The sequence below is a fragment of the Peromyscus leucopus genome, chromosome 4 (assembly GCF_004664715.2).
Source record: "Peromyscus leucopus breed LL Stock chromosome 4, UCI_PerLeu_2.1, whole genome shotgun sequence".
In the NCBI taxonomy this organism is placed as follows: Eukaryota; Metazoa; Chordata; class Mammalia; order Rodentia; family Cricetidae; genus Peromyscus; species Peromyscus leucopus.
In genome coordinates, this window is record NC_051066.1 from 88,812,138 (window position 1) to 88,838,316 (window position 26,179).

General features: G+C 42.0%; 1 protein-coding gene and 1 long non-coding RNA gene across 2 annotated transcripts in view; one reads left to right on the plus strand and one right to left on the minus strand.

Moving 5' to 3' along the window:
• Positions 1-2,686: 2,686 nt before the first annotated feature.
• On the minus strand, positions 2,687-6,594 carry Gjd2 (gap junction protein delta 2). The gene is made up of 2 exons (XM_028875763.2): positions 6,504-6,594; positions 2,687-5,431 (listed from the first exon to the last, which is right to left on the minus strand). Exons 1-2 carry the CDS (start codon positions 6,572-6,574, stop codon positions 4,537-4,539), a joined length of 966 nt encoding a protein of 321 aa, XP_028731596.1. The 5' UTR covers positions 6,575-6,594; the 3' UTR covers positions 2,687-4,536.
• A 450-nt stretch (positions 6,595-7,044) lies between these two features.
• LOC114697508 overlaps positions 7,045-26,179 on the plus strand; it is a 48,728-nt gene continuing 29,593 nt past the window's right edge. The window contains exons 1-2 of the long non-coding RNA XR_005091373.1: positions 7,045-7,337; positions 10,408-10,448. This is a non-coding gene — a long non-coding RNA (uncharacterized LOC114697508). The remainder of the gene's footprint in view (positions 7,338-10,407; positions 10,449-26,179) is intronic.

Here is a 26,179-nt window from a genome sequence, read left to right on the forward strand (position 1 = left end):
TGCATTTAGCATGAGGATGTCTGTCATGATAGCCTCAGCCTTCCCTTTTCCTCTCTAGGTAACTGATTCTTATGATGCTGTGTTAATGTTTCAGGCTCACCAGTCCTGATGCCCAAGACTGGAAAAATAAACAATGCGGATTCTGAGCTTGTATCACCCATCAGCTTAGAAAGGTGGTGTGGAGTGAGGCAAAGGAAATAATACATTCTCCTCCATTTCTATCGACTAAACATTCGATCTTTCCATCTAAGAGGTTGATTTTTCATAGACCTCAAGGGCTAAGCTTAGTGGTACTATCCTTGTATCTTCAGGCTTCCTGGCTCTGCTGCAGGAGCTCAGTCTCTACTTAGTGCCTTGTGTGCAGCATCTACACTGTAACTTAGTTGGCCCAGAGCAGTCTAACATACACTCATTGTTCTGATGTTCTATTCAATTACCTACTTTGCCCTTATTTTCAAAAGTGGTTCCTTTTATGCATATATTTATATAGTTCCCGTAACTGTAAGGGCACCTGAAGATGTGAAAATCTTTAGTGTGTCCTTCCAAATTACTATTCAGAAGGTCTGACACAAGTATATCAGAATGTTGCTATATTTGGAGATAAGGCCTCTAACTGTAATGAATATAAAAGACGACTATTGTCAGGCCTGGTGACCTATACCCTCCCTACATGTGAAGCAAAGGCAGGAGGATTTGGGGTAATTCAAGACCATCTAGGCTACAGAATGAGACCCTGTCTCATCTACACTCCTCTGAGAAAAGGCAAGTTAAAAATGGAGCCCAAATGCAATCTGACAGTGTCCTTATAAAAGAGAACAGCCATCACAAAGAGGACACCAACTTACCAACACCTTGGTTTGGGATTTTAACCTCTAGAACCATAAGAAAATAATCTCTGCTGTCTATGTCATTCTGTAATCTCAGCCCTAGAATACTAAAATAGTCAAACTAAAATTGTTAATAAAACAAAAAAAAAATAAACTCAAATTGTGTGTCCTAAGTGTTTTTACTCCGTTCTCTCTTCCAGGATGTTACTACTTTCCAAGAAACCCACTGCTATGAGTACTGCTTTTGGACCAGTGGTCAAAAAGGACAAAGATCACAGAGTACATAGAATAGGACTGTTACCACCCATATTTGTGATCTTTTAGATATTTGGGAACCTACACATGACAAATTCTGTAATTTCAGTTATTTTTTTCCTGAGACTAAGAAAGTTAGTCCCCCCAAGCTAGTTGCCAAACTTTTAAACCCAGTTCATGGACTGTTACCCACTACTCCACCAGTATACACACACACACACACACACACACACACACACACACACACACACTTAAACACATACATACACAAACATGCACACACACACACACACACACACACACAAATGCATGCACTCACGCACATGCACACATGCATACATATTTGTGCATAGACCAAAGGACTTAAAGCTAACCAAAAGATTAAGGAATCTAAAAGAATATATCAGTGGCATCCTTTCACACAATAAAGATTTAGGTCACATTCATCACACAGCTATGTGCACCATCAAACCATCCAAGTATATGTGTTCATTTGATAAAAAGCAAGACATCCTTCAGGGTGTCTATATACTGCAAGCATGCTTTCTCTCCGTGAGTTAACATGAGTTACTAACACATGCGTTAATAGTCTTGTCTCTTGCAGGTGTTGAGAAACACCAAACGAGAGCAAAAAGATGAGCCTCACTGATAAAGGATGCACTCCCAGGAACCACTCCTCTTTTAATCCTCCATCAAGGCATAAATACAACAGACCTTGTTTTCCACACAGATTCCCATTTCTTTCACACCCAAGCATATGCTAAGAGTGCTCAAGCGACACTCTTCCTTCAGCTCTGGGAGGTGTCTTGAAACATTTTTAGCTTACCAAACATAAGGCAGAGGAGAATCTGTTTCTTTACTCAAGGATAATCATCTTCAACCGCTTATTTATACTGCAGATGGAAACCTATAGATTGAAATAGACACATTTTCATTCTAAAATTGGCATTTACGTGGCCCATAGTTAAAAGGTGTAACCATTGTGTTGGAAAGACAACTACCCGGGAAATTCTACACTGTTTCCTGCTGTTCAAACCAAGTACTCATTAAGATTAGAACATTGTATAAAGTTAAATAACAGGGGAAGAACATTAGTCTACAGAAACAGGACCACATGTAGGGAAGGCAAGAAACCATAAAATGATACAGCTAGAAAGATCTTATGACATATAAGCAAAAGATCCATCCCCATTTAAAGATGCAAGGAAAACAGCTGATTAAAACATCTAGAACTGTGCTGTGTGATACTATGGTAGCTAACTATCATAGCTATTTAAGTCCATCAAAGTTAAATCAGATTAGAGATTCTGTTCTTTAGTTGCACTAGCCACATTTTAAGACCTCAGTAATCACATGTAGATAATCGTTCCAAGGTTAGATGTCATTATTGCAGAAGTTTTACCAGACAGTGCTGGTCTAGAGAACTCCTTTGGACATCTTTTTTTTTTTTTTTTTTTTTTTTTTTTGGTTTTTCGAGACAGGGTTTCTCTGTGTAGCTTTGCGCCTTTCCTGGAACTCACTTGGTAGCCCAGGCTGGCCTCGAACTCACAGCGATCCGCCTGGCTCTGCCTCCCGAGTGCTGGGATTAAAGGCGTGCGCCACCACTGCCTGGCACCTTTGGACATCTTTTTAGACACCAGGTTCTAACGAGATCAGTGGTTGAACAGTGTGCCTGCCAACTGTAACAATCCATGGTGGGAAAAAGATGGAAAAAACACTCCTAAATAGAGTGACTGTGGTCCAGTATTATTGACATCTATATCCAAGAAATATACTTACACAGGTAGAGAAATGCCAGGCTAAAGTCAGAAAGGAGAAGGGAATAACACTTAAAACATCACCATTCACATTTAAACATTCGTAAAAGTTGCCAGCTTCTCTGTGTCTGCTCATGGAGGATTGGACTTTATTATTCATCCCTCAGATATGTTTCATCTATTGTTCACTCCCTGGGCCAAATGTCCCTCCATTGTAACATTTTGAACATTTATTTAAACAAATAGAACTCCAATCAAAATAGAAAAATGAAGGCTCTTCCCAGTTTATAAAAAAAGGCAAGAACTTTATTTTAAACAAATCCTCGGTTGTATAACATACCACATCCATATCTAAATCAAAAAACAATAATAATAACAATAATAATAATAATAATTCAAAGGAAATAGAGGGCTTCCATAAAAACATATTATCTGAATACTACTCTTGCCTAATGTTTCAGCTAAATACACAGTGGGTGTGAAAGGTGGAATATGGCACTTAAATAAATAAGAGCAACAGAGGAGAATTGCCTCAGTTCAAACAACAGGTTTTTGAACCTTTGGTATATGTCTCAAATAAGTATCCATAAACACATGTTAGCCAATAATGTTTACTTCCAGGTGTGTTAAACCAGTGATTGTGTGCAAGTGTGTGTTTCAAAAATAACTTATGATAAAATAAGTTGGGATTGACATGGGCTGATTAAGGTCTCTGGTGTGAGCACACAGGTAAATTCAAACCATGGCAAAAATGATGTGCAGCTGTGTAGCACAACAAAATTAGGTAAGAAAATGAGCAAGATCTACCAGTTAGAAATTCTGTGGCTTGAGTAGATACCCTCCATTTCAACAAAAACCATATTGTTAATACTATCCACAGTCCATAAGCTAGAAGGCAGAAATATCCCAAAGCTCATAAACACATGCTCAACAGTGAAATGACCATCTCACGGAAGTGTTGTTGATATTCCCTCCCTCCCATCCCCCACCCCTAATAAACAGCACCAGTGCAATTTGAGTTAAAAAAATTGGAAATATTGAGACATTCCTAAGGTTTTCATAATGACTAAGAACCAGTCATATGGGGCTCTTACTGCAAACCTCTGCCCTGGCCAGTCTCCAAAAAGCACCCCATGTAATTCCCTCTAGCTTGCAGATAAACTGTGTTAGGGCTAATATAAGGCCAGATCAAGGAAACAGAAAAGCTGGCATGCTATCCTGGGTTTGAGGGAAAGGGGCATGCTGATGGGGGAGAAAGATCCTCAGGGGTGGTTTTTTTTTTTTTTTTTTCTGCAGCCCAGGATGAAGGGATGTGCTGAGATGGGTCACAAATTTTATATCAATGAGTATTTGACTCATGCCATTCACCAGAATACAGAGCTCGGCAGAGCTAAGTCTTGCTTGGCAGCTGTACCAGGCCACTGTTGTCAGGAGCAGGAAGGGCCATTAAAGAGAAAGGCCCAAGGAAGTCCGGCTCAGTCATCTCGTCACTCTACCCAATTGTCTCTGTAGAACCGATGGTGGGATGTGTGATGACAGTTCTACATTTTCTCTTTGCCGATGAAGACCCCTTAATATCCGTCTCCTACACCTTGATATCGAGCATCACATAAATGAGGGCAGGTCTGTCTACCCTTGAGTCATCATCTGCCTCGGGGCTACTTGCCACCCAGCAGGCCTTCCCCGAACCTGCCTTTTCACACGTAGGCGGAGTCACTGGACTGAGTCCTGCCGAAGTTGGGAACACTGACTCGAGGCAGGTCTTTGTTACGTATCTCATAGACCGACTTTCTCTTGGCCTGGGCCCCACGGACAGCGAGTTTGATCTTGCGCCATCCCAGATGGTTAAGTTCAGCCAGGTTGAGCACCACACAAATGCCGCTCACAGCAAACATAAACACCAGAAAGACTGTCTTCTCAGTAGGTCTAGACACATAACATTCCACCTCCTTGATGCAGGGGTATCGGTTACACTCATATAACCCCGGAACACTGAAGCCATATAGAAAGTATTGGCCCACCAGAAACCCAATCTCCAGAGCATTTCGGAACACCACTTGGATGATATAGAAGCGAGAGATACCTTCCTGTCTTCGGAGCTTGGACCTTGCTGCTGTGCGCAGCCCTGATGGGTGTGGAGTCAGCTCTTTAACCTCTAAGCAATCTGGTTCTGTCTCCTTGCTGGTGTTCTCTGTGTTCTGCAGCACCCCATTGACAATGGCATTTTGCAACTTCTTATCTTCTCGTTTGCTCCCACTACTGCCCCCAACCCCAGTTCCTCCAGGTCCCCCTATAGACTCAGTGGGGTCTCTGTCCAGGGCTAGGAAGACAGTAGAGTACCGGCGTTCTCGCTGCTTGGCCGATTGGTGCACAGAATAGGTGATGAAACAGAGACTGGGGGTGCACACCATTATGATCTGGAAGACCCAGTAACGTATATGGGAGATGGGAAAGGCGCGGTCATAGCAGGCCTGGTTACAGCCGGGCTGCAGGGTGTTGCACACAAACATGGTCTGCTCATCATCGTACACCGTCTCCCCCACAATGGCCACAATGAGTATCCGGAAGATCACCACCACAGTCAACAGGATCCTGAGCAGAGGAAAAGGAGGGGGGAGAGAGGTTCTCATAGGCTAAGTCAGTGATGGGCAGTCCCTGATCTTTCCTGTTTTCAGTGTTTACCAGTCCTTGGACAGGGGAGCTGTCCACCCTTGAGTGGTACTGAACTGAGAGCCTGGAAAACAACTTTATCTCTTCCTTTTCTGCTTGGTGCTGGTAAGCTTGAAATACTTCATATTACAAGTATCTCACATCTGCACAATGTCATACACTGTTTATGGTCCTTTTGTAATGTGTATATTTCAGCTCTATATGAAGAATGTCTAGAGACTCTAAACACACCTTTACTCTGGCCAATGCATGTAGAATCTTTTACAGAGAATGTGTGTTTGAGGGTCTACACATGGGGTGAGTATTGAGCCCTACATGTGTAAGTACTAGTCTCAACATATAGAACTTAATTGTCCATAGAAACAGTTATGAATACAAAACTCACATGTCTATATACATAAATAGATAGCTGCAGGTAGAGATAAATATGAATAAATAAATATATATCCTACACATACATATGTGCATATATACATACATATAGATATCCACAAAAAGAAGCCAGCTATGTGTACGGCTCTCTGGCATTAAGTTTTAACGGAGAACAGAGTCTAGCTTAATAAATATCTGTTAAAGAATGATGCATCTGCTGTGATGAGCAAATCCATCTCCCCACTTGCCCTTCTCTGTCCAAATGCAATTCTGCCTTCCTTGTAGATTCTATTTAGGGAACCAGATGGAGATTGGAGCTGACTCTGGAGAGTGGGGGTACCAGGACTGAGTCCACAAGTCCTTTTCTGATGAGGGAAGCGAGAACCCCTTCCCCCTGTGGTGCTTTATAGAGAAAGTATGGGGGAGCTGGTCAGGAGTAACTGGAGGAGTGGGGCGTCACTGGGCTTCGGGTAATCCCTTAATGCAGGCAACACTAGCACTTGGACAGAGGATGGGGAGGAGGCAGAGGGCTAGCTGGGGGTCTGAGGGTCGTTAGAGATGGGAGAAGATATTCCCAAGGGCCGCCCGACGGGCCCGCTGACGGCTGGCTTGGTGCCCTTACCTCCCGATCATAGTGGAGTGCTGCTGCACCGCGGCTTCCAGCAGCCTCTCCAAGATGGTCCATTCCCCCATCGCTGTGCATCCGGAGGCAGCAGACAAAGACTGGGCAGTACCGGGCACGTTCCTGGTCCTGGCCCCTCCCCGGGCCGCACCTCCTGACCGGGGAGCGAATTGCCCCCAATTAAAGAAGCAAACAAAAAAAATGTTTAAAAAAAAATCCACGAGCCCCTCCCCCTTTTATTGCACTTAAAAAAGGGGGAAAGCAATCTATGCGCGTCCCGACCAATGGGGCTGTTGGCGCGGTGCGGAGGAGCTGGCCAGCACCTCGCTGCCGTCCGGGAGTCAGGTTGACTCCCGCAGTCTCCCGGCGAGGGGCGGGGCTGGGTGGCAGCGTGCAGGTGGCCGAGCTCCTGCCCGCGGGAGACTGGTTGGTCTCTGCGCCGCCTTCCCCGCGATCTTGCGGTCTGGGTCCGCGCACCGTCCCCGGTGCCTGTCACTGGAGCGGGCACCTGGCGCTCCCGCGCTGCTGCGGCGCGCGCAGAGCTGGCTGCGGGGCTGGGGAATCCGCGGCCACCGCCTCTAATCCGCCCTTAAGTAGTCTCCGCCTGCGTCACGCCAGGTCGGCGGAGGGGAGCAGAGCGCGGCGTGCCGCTGTCGCCAAGCGTCGGAGCCCGAGGGGCCGCGGCCGCGCGCTGCGGGGGGGAGGAGACGGTCTGGAGTCCCCCGCTGCGCCGGGGATGGGGAGACCAAGGACTGCAGCGCCCCTTGGGGCTTCTGGGGCTCCCAGGTAGCCTCACCTGGCCGCCGGCCTCCCGCAGGAGGAGCAGACTCGTAGGTGAGTGAGGAGGGACCCGAGTAGGTAGCTTAGCCTGTCCCCGCCTGTCCCTCACCTTTAGCTTTGGGCCTTCTGAGACACCACTGAAATTCCTTTTCTAGATGGTGGTGCTGGTTGGGGGAAGGGCTCTTTTTAGCCCTTACTGGGAGAGGACAGCTTTCCGCGAGAGTGCTGCAGAGGGTCCTGGCTTTGGTGAGCTGATCAGATGCTGGAGTGAGAAAGACCCAATGATACTCCCTGCTGGCTGACGCCTGAATGCAGGTGTGAAGGTGTTCTGAGCATGAAGGTCTGGACACAAAGTATTTGCCAACCAAACAGGTGCCTAGCAGCGAGCCAGTGGTCTGGCCACGATGAGTTCTCATTTCTCCCTACACAGATTAGGAGGCTGTGTTTTTATCTGCACGTAACTGATGAGAGTAGGGGGTACTCTTCAGGTTAGCACGGTCCAGTCTGAATTTAAGGAGATTCAGCATTCATCTAGCAGAAACAGCAGCTCGCAATCTCACCCCACCCCCGACTCTCCTTATTCAGCCTTTGCTTTTCTCCCTCCCTCAATGAGCAGATTCTAGAAGCGGTTTTTAAATTTACATTTTGTTGTCGGTTCCATCTACAGCACCTTACTTAATTGGTCCCAGGAAAACTGAAACAATCACACCAGGCTGCTAATTAGCTGAGGGTCAGTTTTAGGAGACATCAAAGTTGGGAGTGTTTCCTATAAATACCAAAAGCACAATGAGTTAGGGACTTGTCATCCTTCCAAAAATCTGACTGGGAAAGGGTTGCTAGCTGGTTTTAGGAATATAATTCAGCCTTAATTACCCTCAGGGAGCACACACATATGTATATTATATAAGCTACACTAGCATGTGCTTTGAGTGTAGAACAATTGAGTCAGTTGGGTACCTGGTGGTCCTGAGACTGGGAGGAAGGGTGCCGAGTAGGGCTCAGAGTTCCCACACATGCCCTTCTGCACGCATAATGCTTACAGACAGAACACAAGCTTGAGCATCTGAGGAATGACTGCACCAAGATTGTCTCTTGGGGTTGACGCTTCTAGCCCAAGGAAGCAGATCGTCATGGAGTTCATCAAAGATGGGGAAATATGAAGGAGATAAAGGGAATGTTATGGTTAAGGCAGGGGTAGCTTCACCCTCTTAGCAGAAAAATATGTTTGAGAATAAAGACAGAAAGAGTTTTTATCCAGTTGGCTAACAGATGGGATGGTGATTCCCTCATCTCAAATGTGATACACATTCCCAGGTTTTCTCTTCGCTCCCTTGAGTCGAGTCCCTATATTTGCTCCATCTATGGCAGACATTTTTGGAGTAAAGAATCGTAGAGAGAAAATGAATGAGAAAGTACCAAAGGCAATCTGTTTAACTACCTTTAAATGTCCACTAATACGTTGTATAACTCAAAATCATCTTCTGTGCTTAGGTCTTGCCAAACCTTTATAGACAGTGAGTCTAATGCAAACTTCAATCACTAGGCTATGACTGAATTGTTAATCATCAGCTTATTATTTTTAAATATGCTTCAATATGACACATGAAAGATACATTGGTATATAAAGACCCCAAAACACTTCTATGTAAAACCTATGACACACTAAGTAGTTTGTTTTTAAGGCTACAAAAACTTATTCTTACCACCATATCTTTAAAACAACTGTTTTTATTTTATTTATTGAAATTTTAGTTGTCAGCTATACTACAATAAACAGAAAAAGAATAAACCCTAATTTCTGTGTTAAACTGTATGAAAATACATTTAGGAAACTGAAATTATAGACAGTAAGAACCTTCCATGGGACAAAACCAATCTTAAAATGTTCATCAATTAAATTTCGTTACTTTAAATTTCAAACTTTTGTAGTTTCAGAGGTCAAAAGCCCATTGAGGGAATTGCAAGAGATGTAGAAATGATATCTAGAAAGAAAATGCAAATGTCACTCCAAAGATTGGGACTACAAAATCCAGAAAAGATCCAACTTTTGACTATTTTTATTTTCAGAAATCATGCATAAGTTGTTTAACACATCTATGTTTCCCTTCCTCTTTTGAGTCCAATCTACTCCATTTTCAATGAATAATTTGCCTTGATTGTTCTGCATTAAATATAAAGAGGTTCTATGTACAGCTGGACATCTCCGAGCTTCCTCGGGGCATTATTTCATCTGGCTGGATTCTGACTTCTCAATTCCCCTCTGATTGAAACTACTTATTTAAGTCAACTGCAAAGTTCCTCCCATTAATTCTAATTTGAAGCTCATTCTACAATACTAAAGCAAGGGCATCAGTTGAAAATCAAATATAGAACATATAGAATTAACCTTAGTGTTTGGTAAACCACCTGAGTAGGTTAAGAATACAGACACTGAGTTCCCATATCAGATTGCTAAATTAAAGTCTGGAGCTAAGGGTCAAGTTTTTGAGTTGTTAACAGGCTCTTATTTGAAATTTGGAGATTTTTTTTAAATTCCACCTTTGCTAGTATAGGAATGAATCCTAGATATCAGGAAATCTTACCCCATTCATCACAGATCTGAAAACAGGCCTATCTGTGACTCAGTAAGTGGAAGTTCATAGGGACTGTACATGTTAGAGTGAAGGTGGATCTCTTGGCTTTGGATCTATTCCTGGACCATAAATCCTTAGGAAACAGAGTGCATAATTCATGCCTCATGGTTTCTTTAGCATACAGTGGCAAATGTGGTATTCAGAGTCTTTGGGAAGACTGAGATAATGTAAAACTGCGAAGACTGTGGCCTTTAAAGTGGTTTGGATCATAGAGACATAGGTACCTGTGAGTATCTAAATCACAATGACTTCTGGTGCTCACTTTGTAAATCCTTGTCTTAGCAAGTAACAATGCCCATTAACCAAGATTGGAAAAGCTTTGTCTCATCTAGAAGGAAAGACTCCAAAGACTAGCAAAGGGTGTGGGTTGAACATCCTGACTCAGGAATGGAATGTAGAGTTACTAACAATGATAAATTCAACTCTGTGGGTCTGTCTGGATGTGCTTTTATCTTTATATATGCTTAAAACTTCATTTTCTTCAACCACAGGTTCCACATGAACCTGTTAACAACTCCACTCTAAATATCCGGTAAGTGAAACCTCACTGGAACTCCATACTTGTAAAAATGAAGGTTGATCTTTTGACCTCTGCTTTACTGGAACATAAGTTATTGGGAGGTCAGAGGGCATGTATTCCTCATGGTGCTTTCCACAGTGTCTTTAGCATTGTGGAAATCAAGCATTTGTTGGGAGGGTATGGTGAAGACACTCAGGTCATCTAGTTCTTGTGACCTGGGAGAGCTACGTGTCTCCTGATTGGAGGTAGTCTCAGTTCTCTTCTGTAATGTAATCATATTTAAGACAGAGGAAGAGGGGATCCATTTGCCATGTGGGAATCTTAACACATTAAGGGTGGCCTGGATTACTCCAGGGAAAGCCTTCTTGCTCACTATTGGTCCCTGCTGCTCTCTTCTCCATTCTTTTCCTCTTCCCTGTGGTCCTGGCACTTCCTGAACTAAGCCAGGGAGTGCTGCAGCAGCAAAGCTTAGGCTGCAGCATCAGCATCAGCAAGGTGGCCTTGGAAAGCTGATCAGAGCCCTGGATGCAGCTCTCCTGGGAAGCACCAACATCTGCAGTCTCCCAGGGTTTGTGTGATGGGGAGAGAGACTTCCTTCTGTTTGAGACTGGTCTCCAGGTTAAAGTCTTTCACATTTCATTCACAAACAAGAGTTAACTGAGATTCACTCCCCACCCCACTCCCCCATCCCCGGTGGCCTACATACATCTGTTCACCAATGAAAACATCCAATTGTCTTCTGACGGGATAAAACTAACCTGTCTTAGGAGACGTAAAAGAATATAAATGGCAAATGAAATTTTACTCTTTGGTGCAAAATGATGTCTCCCTTTTTATCTTTTGTGTTTCTTCCATATGTTTAAATCTCAGCCCAGATTTTTAGGGAAACGCTTGCCTGGAAAGATGCACACAATTTACTGTCTCAAAGGGGAATAAAGCTGCTCAATCTACTGATCATAAACAATCCTAAATATGGCCAGAATTGCTGCCATCTCATGAGCCCAAATTCCAAACTGTGACTTAGCCTCAAGAAATCATGTTTCTAACTGATAGTCAAATCTACCATCTTCCTCCTGCTAGCCCTTTGAATAAGAGTATGTACTCCTTTAAAAAAAAAATCACATGTACAATTTCCCCACTCCTCATTCACCTTGTATATAGAAAATATACCTTACGCAGTAATGTCTCAGGGATCAACGTAATATGGTATTGTGGCCAAAGCAGATGTGTGAAATCACAGCAAATAAATTAACACTCCATTAAGAATCAAATCAGTCCTGCTGACACATAATCTTTCCCGTTTATGTCAAGTCGTGATTCCCATTCACATTGGGAGCTTCCCAGGGAGGCTCATTAGACCCGCAGGAAGAGATTTCTTTTAAGTCAAAGCTATTCAGAAGTTATTCAGCTACAGTGCCAAAGAGCCATCCTGGTGTCTGGGTACCCGCCTCTCCACGATCTCTTTGTCATTGTCCACCCAGAGCCCCAGCCATGCAGAATATAGCTATGTCTCCTGCTGAGTTTCCAGTCTGTATAAAAGAGATGAGGAAATTACAGGGGAAATACATGTGGGTAGGGCCTGCCCTTGAGAAATTGTCAAACCGGGAGGCTATCTTTTGGTTGTCACATGCACCCTGTCTCTGCTTCTTTTACACCAGTGTGATGCTGAAAGTCAGACTTAAGAGTTGGGTTCTTCCTGCTGCCTTCTATAAGCTTCCAAAATTATAAGGTGGGATTGGAATGAGTCCCCATCTCTAAGAGCTGGAGCTTATGTTCAAGCCCCATGTGGACTTTACCGGTTGCTTCTTGACTTCTGGAAGTTCAGTCAGTCAACATCTGTCTTGTCAGGATTACAGAGACCTGGAATTGTTTAGTTCAGAGGTCATTTTTGACAACCAAGCTGGCTTCTGCTCTCTCTTATACACCCAAAGCAAGGACCGCTATGGAGGGCCTCTTGTTTCCACAGCTGAGTGAGACTAGAGAAGCGCCACTCTTATTTGTCACCCATTCCATGGTCAGTCTAATTCAGCGGTTCTCAATCTGTTGGTTGTGACCCCGTTGTGGGTGGCATATTAGATATTCTGCATATCAGGTATTTACATTATAATTCACAACAGCAAAATTATGGTTATGAAGTAGTAATGAAATAATTCTATGGTTGGGGTCACCACAACATGAAGAGTTGTATTTGAGGGTTGCAGCATTAGGAAGGTTGAGACTCTTGGTATATACTTATGTTTTTTACCCTGATTATGGACTGTCCCCTGATTATAGAGTGGACAAATACCCCATATTTGGGACTCACCTTGAATCCATATCCTGTTGATCATTGACTCCTCCATCACCATGCATCACTCACTCCCACCTCTTACTCCACGACCACAAAGGAAAGTAATCCGATAAAGGAACACATACGGGGTGTTAATAACTGATAACCACTTAATGTATTATCCCTCTCAGAGGAATTATCCTTATTTAAGTTGCAAAGCCTTCATTCAAAGAAATGAACATTTTTTTAGGCAGTTTTTCATATGTTGTGCTTTAAAAAGGGAATGGCTATTTGGGAGCAAGGGATATTTAAGCCTTTCCAGATAATATACCACAAAAGCACTTGCTTCATTTATTGACCTGTAAAGGGTTCAACTTGTGAAAATATGGGAATCACACAAATGCAATGATTCTTGTATTTACTGCATCTTAAAATCACCAGGGAGCTTTAAAACCCAGCAGTGCCTTAGCTGTCCTCCAGACCAATTAAATCAGCATTCCTGGAAGTGAAATCTATGCATTTGTATTTTTGAAAGAAAAAATATTTAGTTTATTCTGACTTCAATGTGCAGTCAAATTATTTACTGCAATAATGTACTCTATTAACTGCAGAGCAGCAATAGCTTTTAACAAGCCTGATGAAGTGGGCTTTTTCCTCATGATAGGAATAGCTGCTGCTGGACACAAAGCCAGAATTTCATTCTGAAATGTGTTCATGTGGTTCTGTAAGTACTTAATATAATCCACACAGGCTAAGTAGTTAGTTGCTAAACTGAAAACACCCATCTCATTTCATCTCAGTCCACTTCTGGCCATCTGGTCCCCAGTATTTCCATTACAGGGCCATGTGTGTATTAATGAAATGATTGCATCCGATTACATCTTTTATTCAGAGCACAAGAACGGTTCATGAATTTTGTTCTCCAACATTACTGTTTCTGTTATGAATTCAACAATTAAGTTATTCCGTTTCAGGCAGAGGTGGGATTGTTGCTCACTAAGGTAAGAAAATAGATCAAATATGTTACTGTTGATAATAAAATTATAATTTTGCTGCCTAGTAACCATAGGATAGAAACCTCAATCAAAAGTGTAACTGCATTTTAAAATGTCCAAAATATAGTTTAAATTACTGATCAACTTGCTCCAACTGGTGTAAAAGAGGGACCACCAAGCCACTGAGCTAGTCACTTTGCTCTCTAATTTCTCTCAGGTCTCTAGAACAGGATAATCAGAAGGCCACACGCCTGGATTATATTATTGTGCAGTTGTTTGGTTGAGTAGTCATTAGAATGAACAAAAATTAATCGAAGGTGACTGAATGGATAAATAGCATAGTATTCACTCTATTAACTAAACGACCTTCCTTCCTACTCCCCATTTGTCAGGAGCATTTTAAAAATCAGTAGATGTTCACAAATATCTATTATGTGTCTATACTCATAGATTCAACCACATTCTCCCAAATCACTAATACTTGATCTCTGCACATGCAGATTTCTTACTCTCTCAGTCATTCATTCATTTGTTCAATGAGACTTATTCATTGCTGGCCAAGCAGTTATAACTAATATAAGCCTGTGTGTTTACTTGGGGTGTGGGAGAGATTTGTCCTGACTGCCTGCAGGCCAGGACACAGGAAATCTTCCAACTACACCTGTGTGCCAAGAAGTGATCATAGTAAGCAGAGCAACATGGTCTCTGACTTCATTGAATTTAAAATCTAGTAGGAGAGACATTTGCATTTAACCAAATAGTAACAAATCAAATAATCTCAAATGCCAGAGCTTAAGTTTAAAATTGGTTTTAAAAAAAAAAAAAACATGAAGTGATAGCTCTGAGATATACAGTGTCCATAATGGAGCAGGGAGAGGCTGACCAACTCTGTGGAGAAGGGTTGGGTGATGAGATCTAAAGGAGCAGTAAGTGAAACTCAAGTGAAAGAGTGGGAAAGTGGTGTTCTGAGCTGGAGAAACAGCATGGAACGGGCCACAGGTACGACATATCGCACATTCAAAGAACTAAGTGATGTCCATGGCTTAGCGAAGCAGAGAGAGGCTTGAGACAAGGCTGGGGAAACAGGTAGGCATTAACTCAGGCAGAATTTAACATGCTAGGCTAAAGAAGCTTAAGTATCTTTCTTAATTGTCACAGGCACCATTTGAAGGCATGTAAGAAAGGAGGGGTACGATTAAGTTTATTCTTTAAGATTAAAAAAATAATTATGTTGTAGTGTCTGCATGGGTATGTGCATGTGAGTGTACCACCTGCAGAGGCCAGAAGAGGGTGTCAGATGACTTGAAGCTGAAGTCACAGGTGACTGTGAGGTACCCCAAGTGGGTGCTGGGAATTACTTGGCTCTCCTATAAGAGTAGCAAATGCTTTTAACCCCAGAGCCATCTCTCCAGACCCCATCAGGTTTGTTTACTAAAACTCCATGGGGTACTCTATTTGCATTGCTGTAAGATTTGAGTAGAGAGATGTATTTCTTTCCAGTTTCTGTGATCAAATAGCCAACAAGAAGCAAGTTAAGGAGGGCATGTTTGGTTTTTGCTTAGTTTGAGGCAATACTGTTATCATACTGAGAGAGACATGATGGCAGGACCCTTAGGCTGGATGGTCACTTTACATCCTCAGTCAGGAAACTGAGAGTGAATGGAAAGTGGTACTGATCTGTAAAATGCCACCCCATCCTAAATCAGTGACTACCATTCCTCCCAAAGTTTCCACAGCAAGGCTATACCTTCCAAAGGCCCCACAACTCTCCCAAACAGTGTCATCAGCTGGCCAAATGTTCAGATATGTGGTTATATTCAGGGCATTTCACATTCCGACTACTACAGAGAGTGAGCAAGAATAGAGTCAAGGAAAGAGTGGGATACTGCTACTGCGATTCAGCTGGTGAGACTCGATGTGTATCCTCATGCACATACCTGTCTTCCTTCAAGGATTATGTGTACACCAAAGAAACGCATCTCTAGATCTAGCAAACGATTACATCTACCACCAGGTAAATGAGTCACATGACTTCTCAGAAAACATCCCAGACTTGTAATGTTAATTACATAGGAAACAAATAGGCCCTCATTATAATGGCCGACATAAACCATAAGTGGATAAGTCTTAGTGGATAAATCACCCATTGTGATGCCTCATTCAAACTTGTTCATCTTTACCCACAGTAAGCAAATCATTGAGACAGCTCCGTGGCATCTATAAATTCAAAGACACAGTAAGAATGGCCACCCCCATTAAAGAGTTCAGGCTTCTCTGTTCTTTCTCTCTCTCCTTCTACCCCTCCAATTAAAGTCCAAGTTTGCCTCCATTCTATAGATCTGCAAAGTCTAGAGGGAAGTCTAGGCGGAGGGTGGGGATCTTTACAGAAAGAAATGTGCTAAGACATTAATATTTGGCAATGTCTTGAAATTTATTTTAAGATGGAACAAGTGTCATATAGAACTAAAGAGTTCATCTACCAAGTAAGACTAACATAACTACTAACAAACAATCCTAAAGAGAATAAAATGAAAGTTGTGTCTTTAAGAAAACACACACTTGCTCCAATCATGGTGCATACCTCAAGAGTGTTTCTGAGCTTCCTCTTTGGGGGCTGTCTTCAGAGCCCCTTGTTAGCAGATAAGAAAACTCTCATTACTTAAAATAGCCACCTTGTTTCTTTACTACAGGTAATATGAGCCACCTTGGTTACCCAAGTGTATTTTCAAGAGTAGATTCTGAAAATGCATGTCATAATAAGACTAAATTTTAAAGATATTTTAAAAAATGGCTTGCCCCTGCATTGCAAAGCTGGTAACTGTGAGGTCGGGTCTAATTTCCTTCTATTTCTGAGTTACAAGTTGGGAAGGTCCTTCATGCTGGCCATTAGAACCCAATGGCTTCCAGCTATTTGCAAAATCAATCTTCTCTTCAGAAGATGAGTTTGTCATTACTGAGGATACTTATAAATACTTTCACCAGCTCCAGAGAAAAATCACAATCATGAGTCAGCAAGTGCCTAAACTACAGTAGCAGCAGGCAGTACTGTCACATGACCTCCCAGGTGCATGAAGAGCCACAGTGTAGTCTGGGGCAATTCACACTGTCAAACGCCTAGTTGGTGATGCACTAGGGAACATTTTCTGGTGAATGAGTAAATTATGCTGAATAGGTTTCAGTTTCATTCAGAATATATTCTGGTTAGATCCAGGGCTCGGTGGTAGAGTGCCCAGGCCCTTAATTCCATCTCCACCACTGCTATGTCTATAAGGGCACACATCCACATAGGCATATATGCACAATGTTTCTAGGTAAGCATTCAGCCACTAAATCACACCTCATTCCCAGGACTATATTCAAAGTGATAGTATAGTTATTTACATATGTCATTAGGTAGAGTCCTTAAAACTTAAAAAAAAAAATAGAGAAAATTAATTACCCAAGGCAGAAATTTATGTGAGTGTATATGTGTGGTGTATGGGGGGAAGGGGTTTGAATATGACAAAGATTTGAAGAACTTAGTCTGTGTTAAGAGAGGATTGAATGGATTGTTGTAGTGATGCCTGTAATTAAACATTCAGGAGAATTTGGGCTTCAAGGCTAGCCTGGTCTAAAAAGCAATACTCCCATCACAAAAAGAAACCACAGAGATGGCTTGTTGCTTTCTCTCTTTCCTCTTCCACAGTACTTCATGTATCTTGCCAACCATTGAAGAAATAAAGGAGCTCCCATACTGAAATGTATACACTACAGGCAGTGTTGTAACTTCTCAGTGGAATACAAGATGCATACTTAAATCCCCAAGCACTTTTTAAAGGATCAATATCATATCTAATTCTCCTAAGAATCCTTGAGAAGGAAGGATCGGACATCACTAAACTTGGCAACAATACTGAGACATTTATCTACAGCTGAGAACGCTGCTGATCTTCATGTATTCATCCCACAGACATCTAGATGTCAAAATACTGACAGGATTAATTATTGTCTTTTAAAGTCCTCTCCTATTTGCTTGTCCTCCAGATCCTCTCTTTCCCATTATGTGCTTGGCTCTGCACCTTGAGATGCTGATCTTTGCTGATGACTTCTTTGAGATTGCGTTCAGATTTGACCAGTATGGTGTCCTAGCCAAAGATGAAAGGATTGAAGGGTCATGAGGTCAGGCAGTGACTCCCTCCTGCTTGGTGATGTTTCCAGTGAACCTTTGTGGCTACAGTTTCTGCCATGCCCTTCAAATCTTACAACATTCTGGTAATTTTATTTTTCTCCCTGTGCCCTCAAACTATCAGGTAGTGATATCTTCCCACTGTTGTTACACCTTGGATATCTGAGCATCTATCTCTTGTTGACTTCTGTACATCTTTTGTTCATTGAAAACTTTCTTCAGAAATCACAATGGAGTCATCTGATTCCTGTGGGGCCCTGATTGATCTACTACTACCCTTACTTAGTTCATTTTTTTAATGAAAGACTGACTTAAAAATATAACCTAGCTCCTCAAACTAAAGTCTAGAAATTCATTCATATTTTTTCAACTATTCTTCAACCCATGATGACCCATTTATCCCCTAAGGATTTCTAAAAGCACTTTCTTCTCCATTTCCCTTCTTCCTTCATAGCTTATTTGATACAGACCTCTAAAAGTGCCTATTTATCTCCTGAACTCTTTTTCATGCTACTAATGGAATGACATTTCTATGATGAGTTCTGGCCAAACCATCTGCCATTCTCCAGTAGTCCTTACAGTCATGTGAGTAGTTTGGACCGTATGCAGGGAGATCCTTAGAATTTAGCCCATGCCTACCTCTCTTGTCTACCCACCTGTCCTGTTTCCACACTACCTTCACTCCTACCACACAGAGCTTCACATATCTTCAAAACCTGATGCACTATTCCTTCCCACATTGCCATGTGCTACCTCTGCCAAGAATGCCCATCTCTATCCTTTTTCTCTGACAGTCTCTGGCGCAGTGTCCCTAATCCTCTTTCTATGCTATAACTTTAAAGGAGTCTATGGCATTAACAAGGCCACACAATGAACACACTGATTCTGCAGATGGGTCTTCTCTAGTCTCTCAAGTTCCAGAGCAGGTCCTGTGATGAAGAATGAGGCAGAAATCCTAGCAGAAATAGAGTAGGCATGGTTGGGAGCTAAGTGCTTTTGTATATTCTTAAATCCACCTGTCTTTCTTCATCTCTATCACTACCTGGTTCAGGTCACTTACCATTTTTCCATGAATAATTCAGTAGCCTCCTCCCTGCTTCCAGCCTTCCTTCCTCTAATGCACCCATCATACTGCAATGAGCGAGCATGCATTGCAAGCCCCACCCTTTCTTTCCACATTAATATTATATAATTCAAGAACCCAAACTCTCTAGGACTTGAATCCCCATATAAACTAGCTTTTGTAGACATGTTCACTTTCTTCTCTGACGGATCCTCCTCTACGCTCGGACTGGACTGAGATAGCTGCTGTCCTTCTAATTCATCAAGGACATCATGTCACCCCCTGGGAACTATTTCTCGCAGCTGCCTCCTCACGCTGCCTGCTCCTCTAAGTTCAGTCCTGGTGCATGTCTGAGGAGACCCCCCTGCTTCCCCCCACATTTCTCCAGCCACGGTCTGGCTGTGCCAGGTGCTCCTCCTAGCATATCACTTCCCATGATCTACAGCAACACCTCTCACGACTACTCTGCAAGCTTCTCTGATGCACAACACTGTTTCTCTTGTTTTGCTTTCATCTTACTTTTATATGCTTCCATGTCTAGCACTGTCACTGGCATGGGACAGATACTCAAACACTTCCTGAGTGAAGCATCAGAAGTAGGACAGCGCTAAGACAGTGATAGGAGAGAAAGCGATTTTTGTGTCCAGATTTCTCCATGTCCAGTAAAATCCACATATCCTTCCCTCTGACACCGCCCTTTTTGCGACTCTGCTGACCTTAGCCTCTTCCTTATGTGGGTCTAGTACCCTTTGAGGGTATCTGTTTTTGAAGAGAGAATGACATATGAACGTCATAGATTTGAGCCTAAATCCTGCTATGCGGTTATTTCTAGAGCTAAATGACTTTGCTTTTTTGAGAGCTAATTTTCTCCAGTTAGAAGGCCAATAATATAACTGGGTTGAGTCCACGACAAATTGTTTAGTACATAGGAAGTGCTCCGTTAACACAAGTCTCTAATACTTTTTGCCTCTTGTCACTTTGATAGGATTTAGAACCACGGTGAGCATTTCTGTGAGGAATTTGATAGGTTAGTTTAACTGAGGTGGAAAGACTCATCCTAAATGTGGACAGTGCCGTTCCATGGGCTGGAGTCTCAAATTCACATAAAAAGAGATTGCTCGCTAGGTAACCACCATCATTCCTATGACTGTAGACAGAATGTGGCCAGCCCACTCCGGCCTTCCTGACCTCCCCGCAACATACTGGAGAATTGTGACCCAAACAAACTCTTCCTTGAATCACTTTTGTTAAGTGTTTTGTCTGAGAAATACAGAAAATAAGCCAACATCCCTCTCCCACACTCTGTACACACCCCAACTTCCTGGTTACGTCTGTCCTTGGATTTAAAATGAAGGATTGTGCCTTTACAATCCACCAGGGCATAGGGACATGCTTATGTTAGTTTAGTAAAACAATTCTTGATTTTACTGATTATCAACCTGGGATTTAGAGAGATTAAGTGACCTGCTTAAATCTTACAGCTGGGAAATGGCTAAGCCCCAAACCCCAAACCAAAGTAGAGCATAGAGCAGTGTTTATTTTGTTCAGTTGCATGAAGCCATGGGATTAATATATACATATCTCAGACCAAGGTCCTTAGGTATATCAGGCAAACCCTCTGCCACTGGTTACATCCTCTACCCTCCTTTTACATTTTATTTTGAGACAGAATCTCCCAAAGTTGCCCAGACTGGGCTTGCAAGCTTGGAGCTTGAAGTCTACTGGTTCAGCCTCCTGAGAGCTAGGTTTATAGAACTTGTATTCCAACCCAGTTACAAATTTTTTCCTAAAATGCCTTTAATCTGCCTTTTGTCTCTTCTGTTCTGAAAATTTACAATGACATGCTTCAGTGTGAATCATCTGCTTTATCAATGAAGCTAGAAACTCAGAGGCCCATTTCAATTAAAAGAAAATCTTGCATGCCTCCATTCTGGGAAAGGGCCTGCAGCTTATTTTTGATGGTTTCTTTCACATCTTCACTTTCTCTTATTTTGTTGTTTCCTCCTAGGAATTGTCACATTCCTCTTGACTAATCCAACCTGCTGATTTTTGTGTTTTCCTTAATTCTGTATCTCTTTGCTCTACTTTCTTGGAAATTACCTCATTTTTTTCTTCCATTTTTGTTGCATTTTTTTCTGTAATCATACTGTTAATGTCTAAGAATTCATTTGTATTGACTTTTCTCTTCCTATTTAGAGCATTTTTCTTTTTTTGATGCATGAGGTGTGTGTGTGTGTGCTCGTGTGCGTGCGCCTATGCTTGTGCGCGCGCATATGTATATACATGAAGGTCAGAGGTCACACAGGTACCTTTCTCAATCAGCACTGATCTTGTTTTAAGGCAGGGTCTCTCACTGAACCTGGAGTTCACTGGTTTGGCTGCACTAGTTAGACAGTCAGCCATGGGGATTCTATTGTCATGTCGCCAGCACTGAGGTCACAGGTACACATGTCACCACACCTGCCTTTTTACATGGGTGTTCTGGATCTGAACTCAGGGCCTCATGCTTTTACCAAATGAGCCATGTTGCTAGCCTCGAGAATAATTTTTTTTCTTTTTTCTTTTCTTTCTTTCTTTTTTTTTTTTTTTTGAGACAGGGTTTCTCTGTGTAGTTTTGGTGTCTGTCATGGATCTCGATCTGTAGACCAGGCTGGCCTCGAACTCACAGAGATCCACCTGGCTCTGCCTCCCGAGTGATGAGATTAAAGGTGCGCACCACCACTGCCTGTCAAGAATGATAAATTTTCAAGTTTACTTATCTTCTGCTACAGTCTTTTCTGCCTCTAAAACTATTTTAAGTTTGCTTTGAACTCCACATTTTACATGAATGGCTTTACTTAATGTAAATTTTGTAATTAATGGCTTTTCTCAGATATCTGCTTGTCAACTCATGTCTAAAAGTGAATAAAGCACTAAGAAACTGGCTGGAAACATTCGTGAATAGAACCTGCTGGCTTTGGGCTTTAATATAGAGCCATGGTTCTCGGTCAGAGGAAAGACACTGGGATGGTCCTGATACTGGGAGATTGGGAGATGCTAGAGGTGTCTAGAGAGTCGAGATCAGACATGATCCCTACTGTCTGATGATGCTCACTCTGGCTCCTCATAGCAACAACTATCCTGCTCAGCTCATTGGACCACTGAATTAGGAACCCCAAGACAGTACTATTTATCTTTCTGTTGGCCTGATGAGAATCATCAGATAGGAATCTACTAGTCTCCTGCTTGGATAGTACAGGCTTAGATTCCACATTCTGTGAGCTGAGGGTAGGGGATGATTTCAATCCTCCTGCTCTTGGCTACATTTTTATTCTTGTTCACCCTTAATTCTTGCAGCTATTCTATAGTTAACTGTCAGTCATAATCAGTTGTCTGTCTACTTTTCAGTTTCCTTTTGTCTTTGATCTTAGGAATTTTTGCCATCTTAAAATTGCTTTGCTATTAAAATTACTGTAATTTCTGAAGGAAATAGGAGGAAATCTATGTGTTCTCTCCCTTATGATTGAAATCTCAAGATTTTATTGTTCCAGTTGATACATATACTGGTATTCTCTAGTAAGGGAAGCCTAAACAGAACGAAGCAACTGAAAAAATGCACCTGCATGAATACCTGCTACACAGAAAGTACAGTGTCTGTGTTGTGATGAATTTTCCTTGCCAGTTTGGAGGCACACTATCAGGAGGGTTCTGATATCAGTGGTGATTTGGTACCTTTCCTTCTCTTAAAGAAATCTCTTGGATATTATTATCAGAACAAGCTAATTTGGACTATATACAGTCTATAGGTTTTGGTGTAATAGGAGCAGAAAACCATTTAAAGCTAAGCCCAAGAGAAAACAAGAACCCAAACACAGTGTGCTAGAAATAAAAGAACAGCCTGAATTAATTGACTCATTGAAGTTCTGTGCAAACAGAAACCAGATTTCTTCTGTTGACCAACTACCAGAGACTCTGAAACGATGACTTCAGCTCAGTGTTACTGACTGCCATTTCTGTAGAAATTTGATTTTCACTGTGGGCCTCTGAAAGCTGGTAGCTCTGGAGGAAACCTCGCCTCTATGAAGGATTTCCATCCATGCACAGATGTGTGCAATACCACTGCAGCCGCACTCAGCTCTGTCATGAGAGCAGAAAGAGCACTCAGCCATCCTCCCCAAGTCAGTGAGTGCTGCCTCTGACTTCTTTACACTCTCACTGAAGTCTTACATGAAGGCAGATGATACATTCCATTAGGGGAAGGAGAATTTCTAATGTCAAGTAGGAGATGTTTAAAGCACATTTCCATGGGAGTTGCTATTAAATGCAGCCCAGAACAACTGAAACTTGAGCTTAGAATGGTAGGACTGCTCCATTTTAAGAGCTAAAGAAAGAGAATACACGTATGGTGCCATGGTAACATTATCACATAAAATGGTTCCCTAGAAGATCTCACAGAAACATGATCAGAATACACAATGATCTGGTATTGATTTAGCAAACCAATGGTCAAAGTATTTCATTTTCTATCATATTCTAATGCTCTTAACTTTAAAAATAGACAATATTCAGCATAGAAGAATTGGGATATGAAAGTACATAAAGAAAACTATAGTCAGTCTTTTCCTACAGATAAGCTCTGTCTTACAGTTTTCTGTGTCTCTACAGATCCCCATATTCATGAAGGAAGGCAGAAAAACAGGGTTGTTTGTGTTTTGAAAATAACAAAAAGATTTCCTATTAGAGATTTTTCACTAAAAAGGGTGCACAGAGATACAAAGAAAGGAAGCATACCCTGAACAGATTATGAGGGGAAGAATGTATCCATGATTTTCAAAATTATCTACTGCCCTTGTTAATGTGGTGATGAAGGAAAAGTGGAACAAACACGGCCCATGGTGCATATAAGTTTAGATTGCTGGCAAGCATACATTAAATGTTTTAGAACATGAACCAAAAGAATAGAAACACAGTGCAAACCTTTAGACTGTACAGAAAACAGCAAAGAAAGGAGAAAAAAAGAGAACATTGGTTCAGTTAAAGTCAGCATCATTGGGTGGTGGTGGTGGTGGTGGTGGTGGTGGTGGTGGCGGCGGCGGCGGCGGTGGCAGCGGCACATGCCTTTAATCCCATCACTCAGAAGGCAGAGGTAGGTGGGTTTCTGTGAGTTCGAGGTCATCCTGGTCTACAAAGCAAGTGTCAAGACAGCCAGAGCTGTTACACAGAGAAACCCTGTCTCGAAAAACTACAACAACAATAATAATAAAGTCAGCATCATCTCCTGTAGTTGTAGGTGCCCTGGGTGTCAGTTCAGTTCCTAGTAAACACTATTTTCTTAGCTTACAGTCAGCTTTCTTCTTGTTGTATCCTCTTATGATGGAAACCATCAAATGAGGAGAGGTAGGGGTGTGAGAAGACAGCTAGAAGCTGTCTTTAAATTAAAACAGCATGAATCCCACAATGATGACCCACCTTCATGATTTCATAGAATTACAATGATTTCATAGAATTACAATGATTTCATAGAATTACAAATGCACAGAACAGGTCCCAGCTCCAAATGCCACCAAGCAGGGAGCTTTGGTTCAGCATCCGTGCTTATTAAGTGTTAAGATTGTTGTTTTTGTTTTCATGACAAAATACTTGAAATACACAACCTAAGGAGGGAAAGGTTTGTTTTGGCTCATACACCCAGGGGTTTCTGTCTAGGCCAACTGCCCCCGTTGCTTTTAGGCCTGTGGTAAGCTTATCTCAGGGGGAAGGGCATGACTGATGAAATCTGCAGCTCAACATCCAGGAAGCAGAGAAGAACTGAAAGGGACCAGTGATAACACACAACCTTTCAGGACACATTCCTAGTGATCTTCTTCTTCCTATCTTCTGTTTTCCACAAATTCAGACACCATCAATTATGAATTCATCAACATATCAATCCATTGATTAGGTCAAAGGTCTCATGATCCAATCACTTCCTTACATCCTCACATCTGAACACTGAAGACCTCACATCTGAACACATGAGTTTGAGGGCAATAACTCATATCTAATCCATCCAGAATTAAATTTGGGTGTCTGAGAATGACAAGCATATTATGTCCATAAAAATCAGCAAAGGGGAAAAATCTAACAGAAAGTATGCTAAAGCTAATTATTCTGTAATGTGCATGCATTCCTCTATTAATCTGAGACAAGAGGATCTTGAGTTCAAGGTCAGCCTGGGCTATGTAATAAGTTCAGTGCCACTATTGACTTCATAATCAGACCCTGTCAACAAAAAAACAAATTCAGTAATCCAAAAGATTCACAACAATAAGCTGAGGGTGTCTGTCAGTAGGACAGAACTGATTTTCTTTCCAGCTCCACTCCATCCTCTACAGTATCCTAAAGTGTCCCTTCGTCCCCTGGGTACCTGCATTCAGCCATAACCAGGATTCCTGCTTCACTACAGAAAAGATTTCTAAGATGAACTCAACCCAAGCAGATTTGAAGATTTATTAAAATGCATTTTAATATAGATGTTATAAACAAAGTTATTAGACAGGAAGAGAGAAAGGAAGATATAGAGACAGAGACAGAGAGACAGAGACAGAGAGAGACACACACACAGAGAAACATAGAGAGAGAGACAGAGACAGAGTTTGTGACCAGATGATGTGAGCTTCTCCAGAAAGTCACAAGTAGGTTTATTTATCATGGTTATATATAAGATTTTGGTGATATTTAAGTTACACCTAAAGGTTGCTGAGGAACACTTCTCAGCATCACTCGAAGAGTGTAGTTTACATTGAGGTTAAAAGTTAAAGAATTTTCTTTTGTGAACAAAACTGTTGGGTAGACTTATGAGGGATAGATTTAGGAATACAGGAAAGAGTCTGAAACTCCCCCACCTCAATGCTAAGTAAGCACAGTGTATTTACCAGCTTTTAGGAACATATATTGTCTTCTTAGGCAAATTAAGATTTTTGAGTCCATTTTCAGGACAAGCAAGCCAGACCATTCTCATGTTCTCTTCCCATGTTTCCATAATTTTCCCTATCCTTTCTATTCTGCCTCAGAACATATGGGAGTTATGGTAGCTTTCTACATCAGTCTGGGCCTGGGGAGGTGAAGAGGAAAACAGGAGGAGATGAAACTCACTAACAGAATTAAGAGATAGCTATAGGGACAATTGAAAGAACTATCTGTGAGAAAAAGACAGCAAGGATGAGTCCTGTGCATAACAGAACGAATAATTACCATTTAGAGAGGTGAGGAGGCCTGAATGTGACTAAGTTT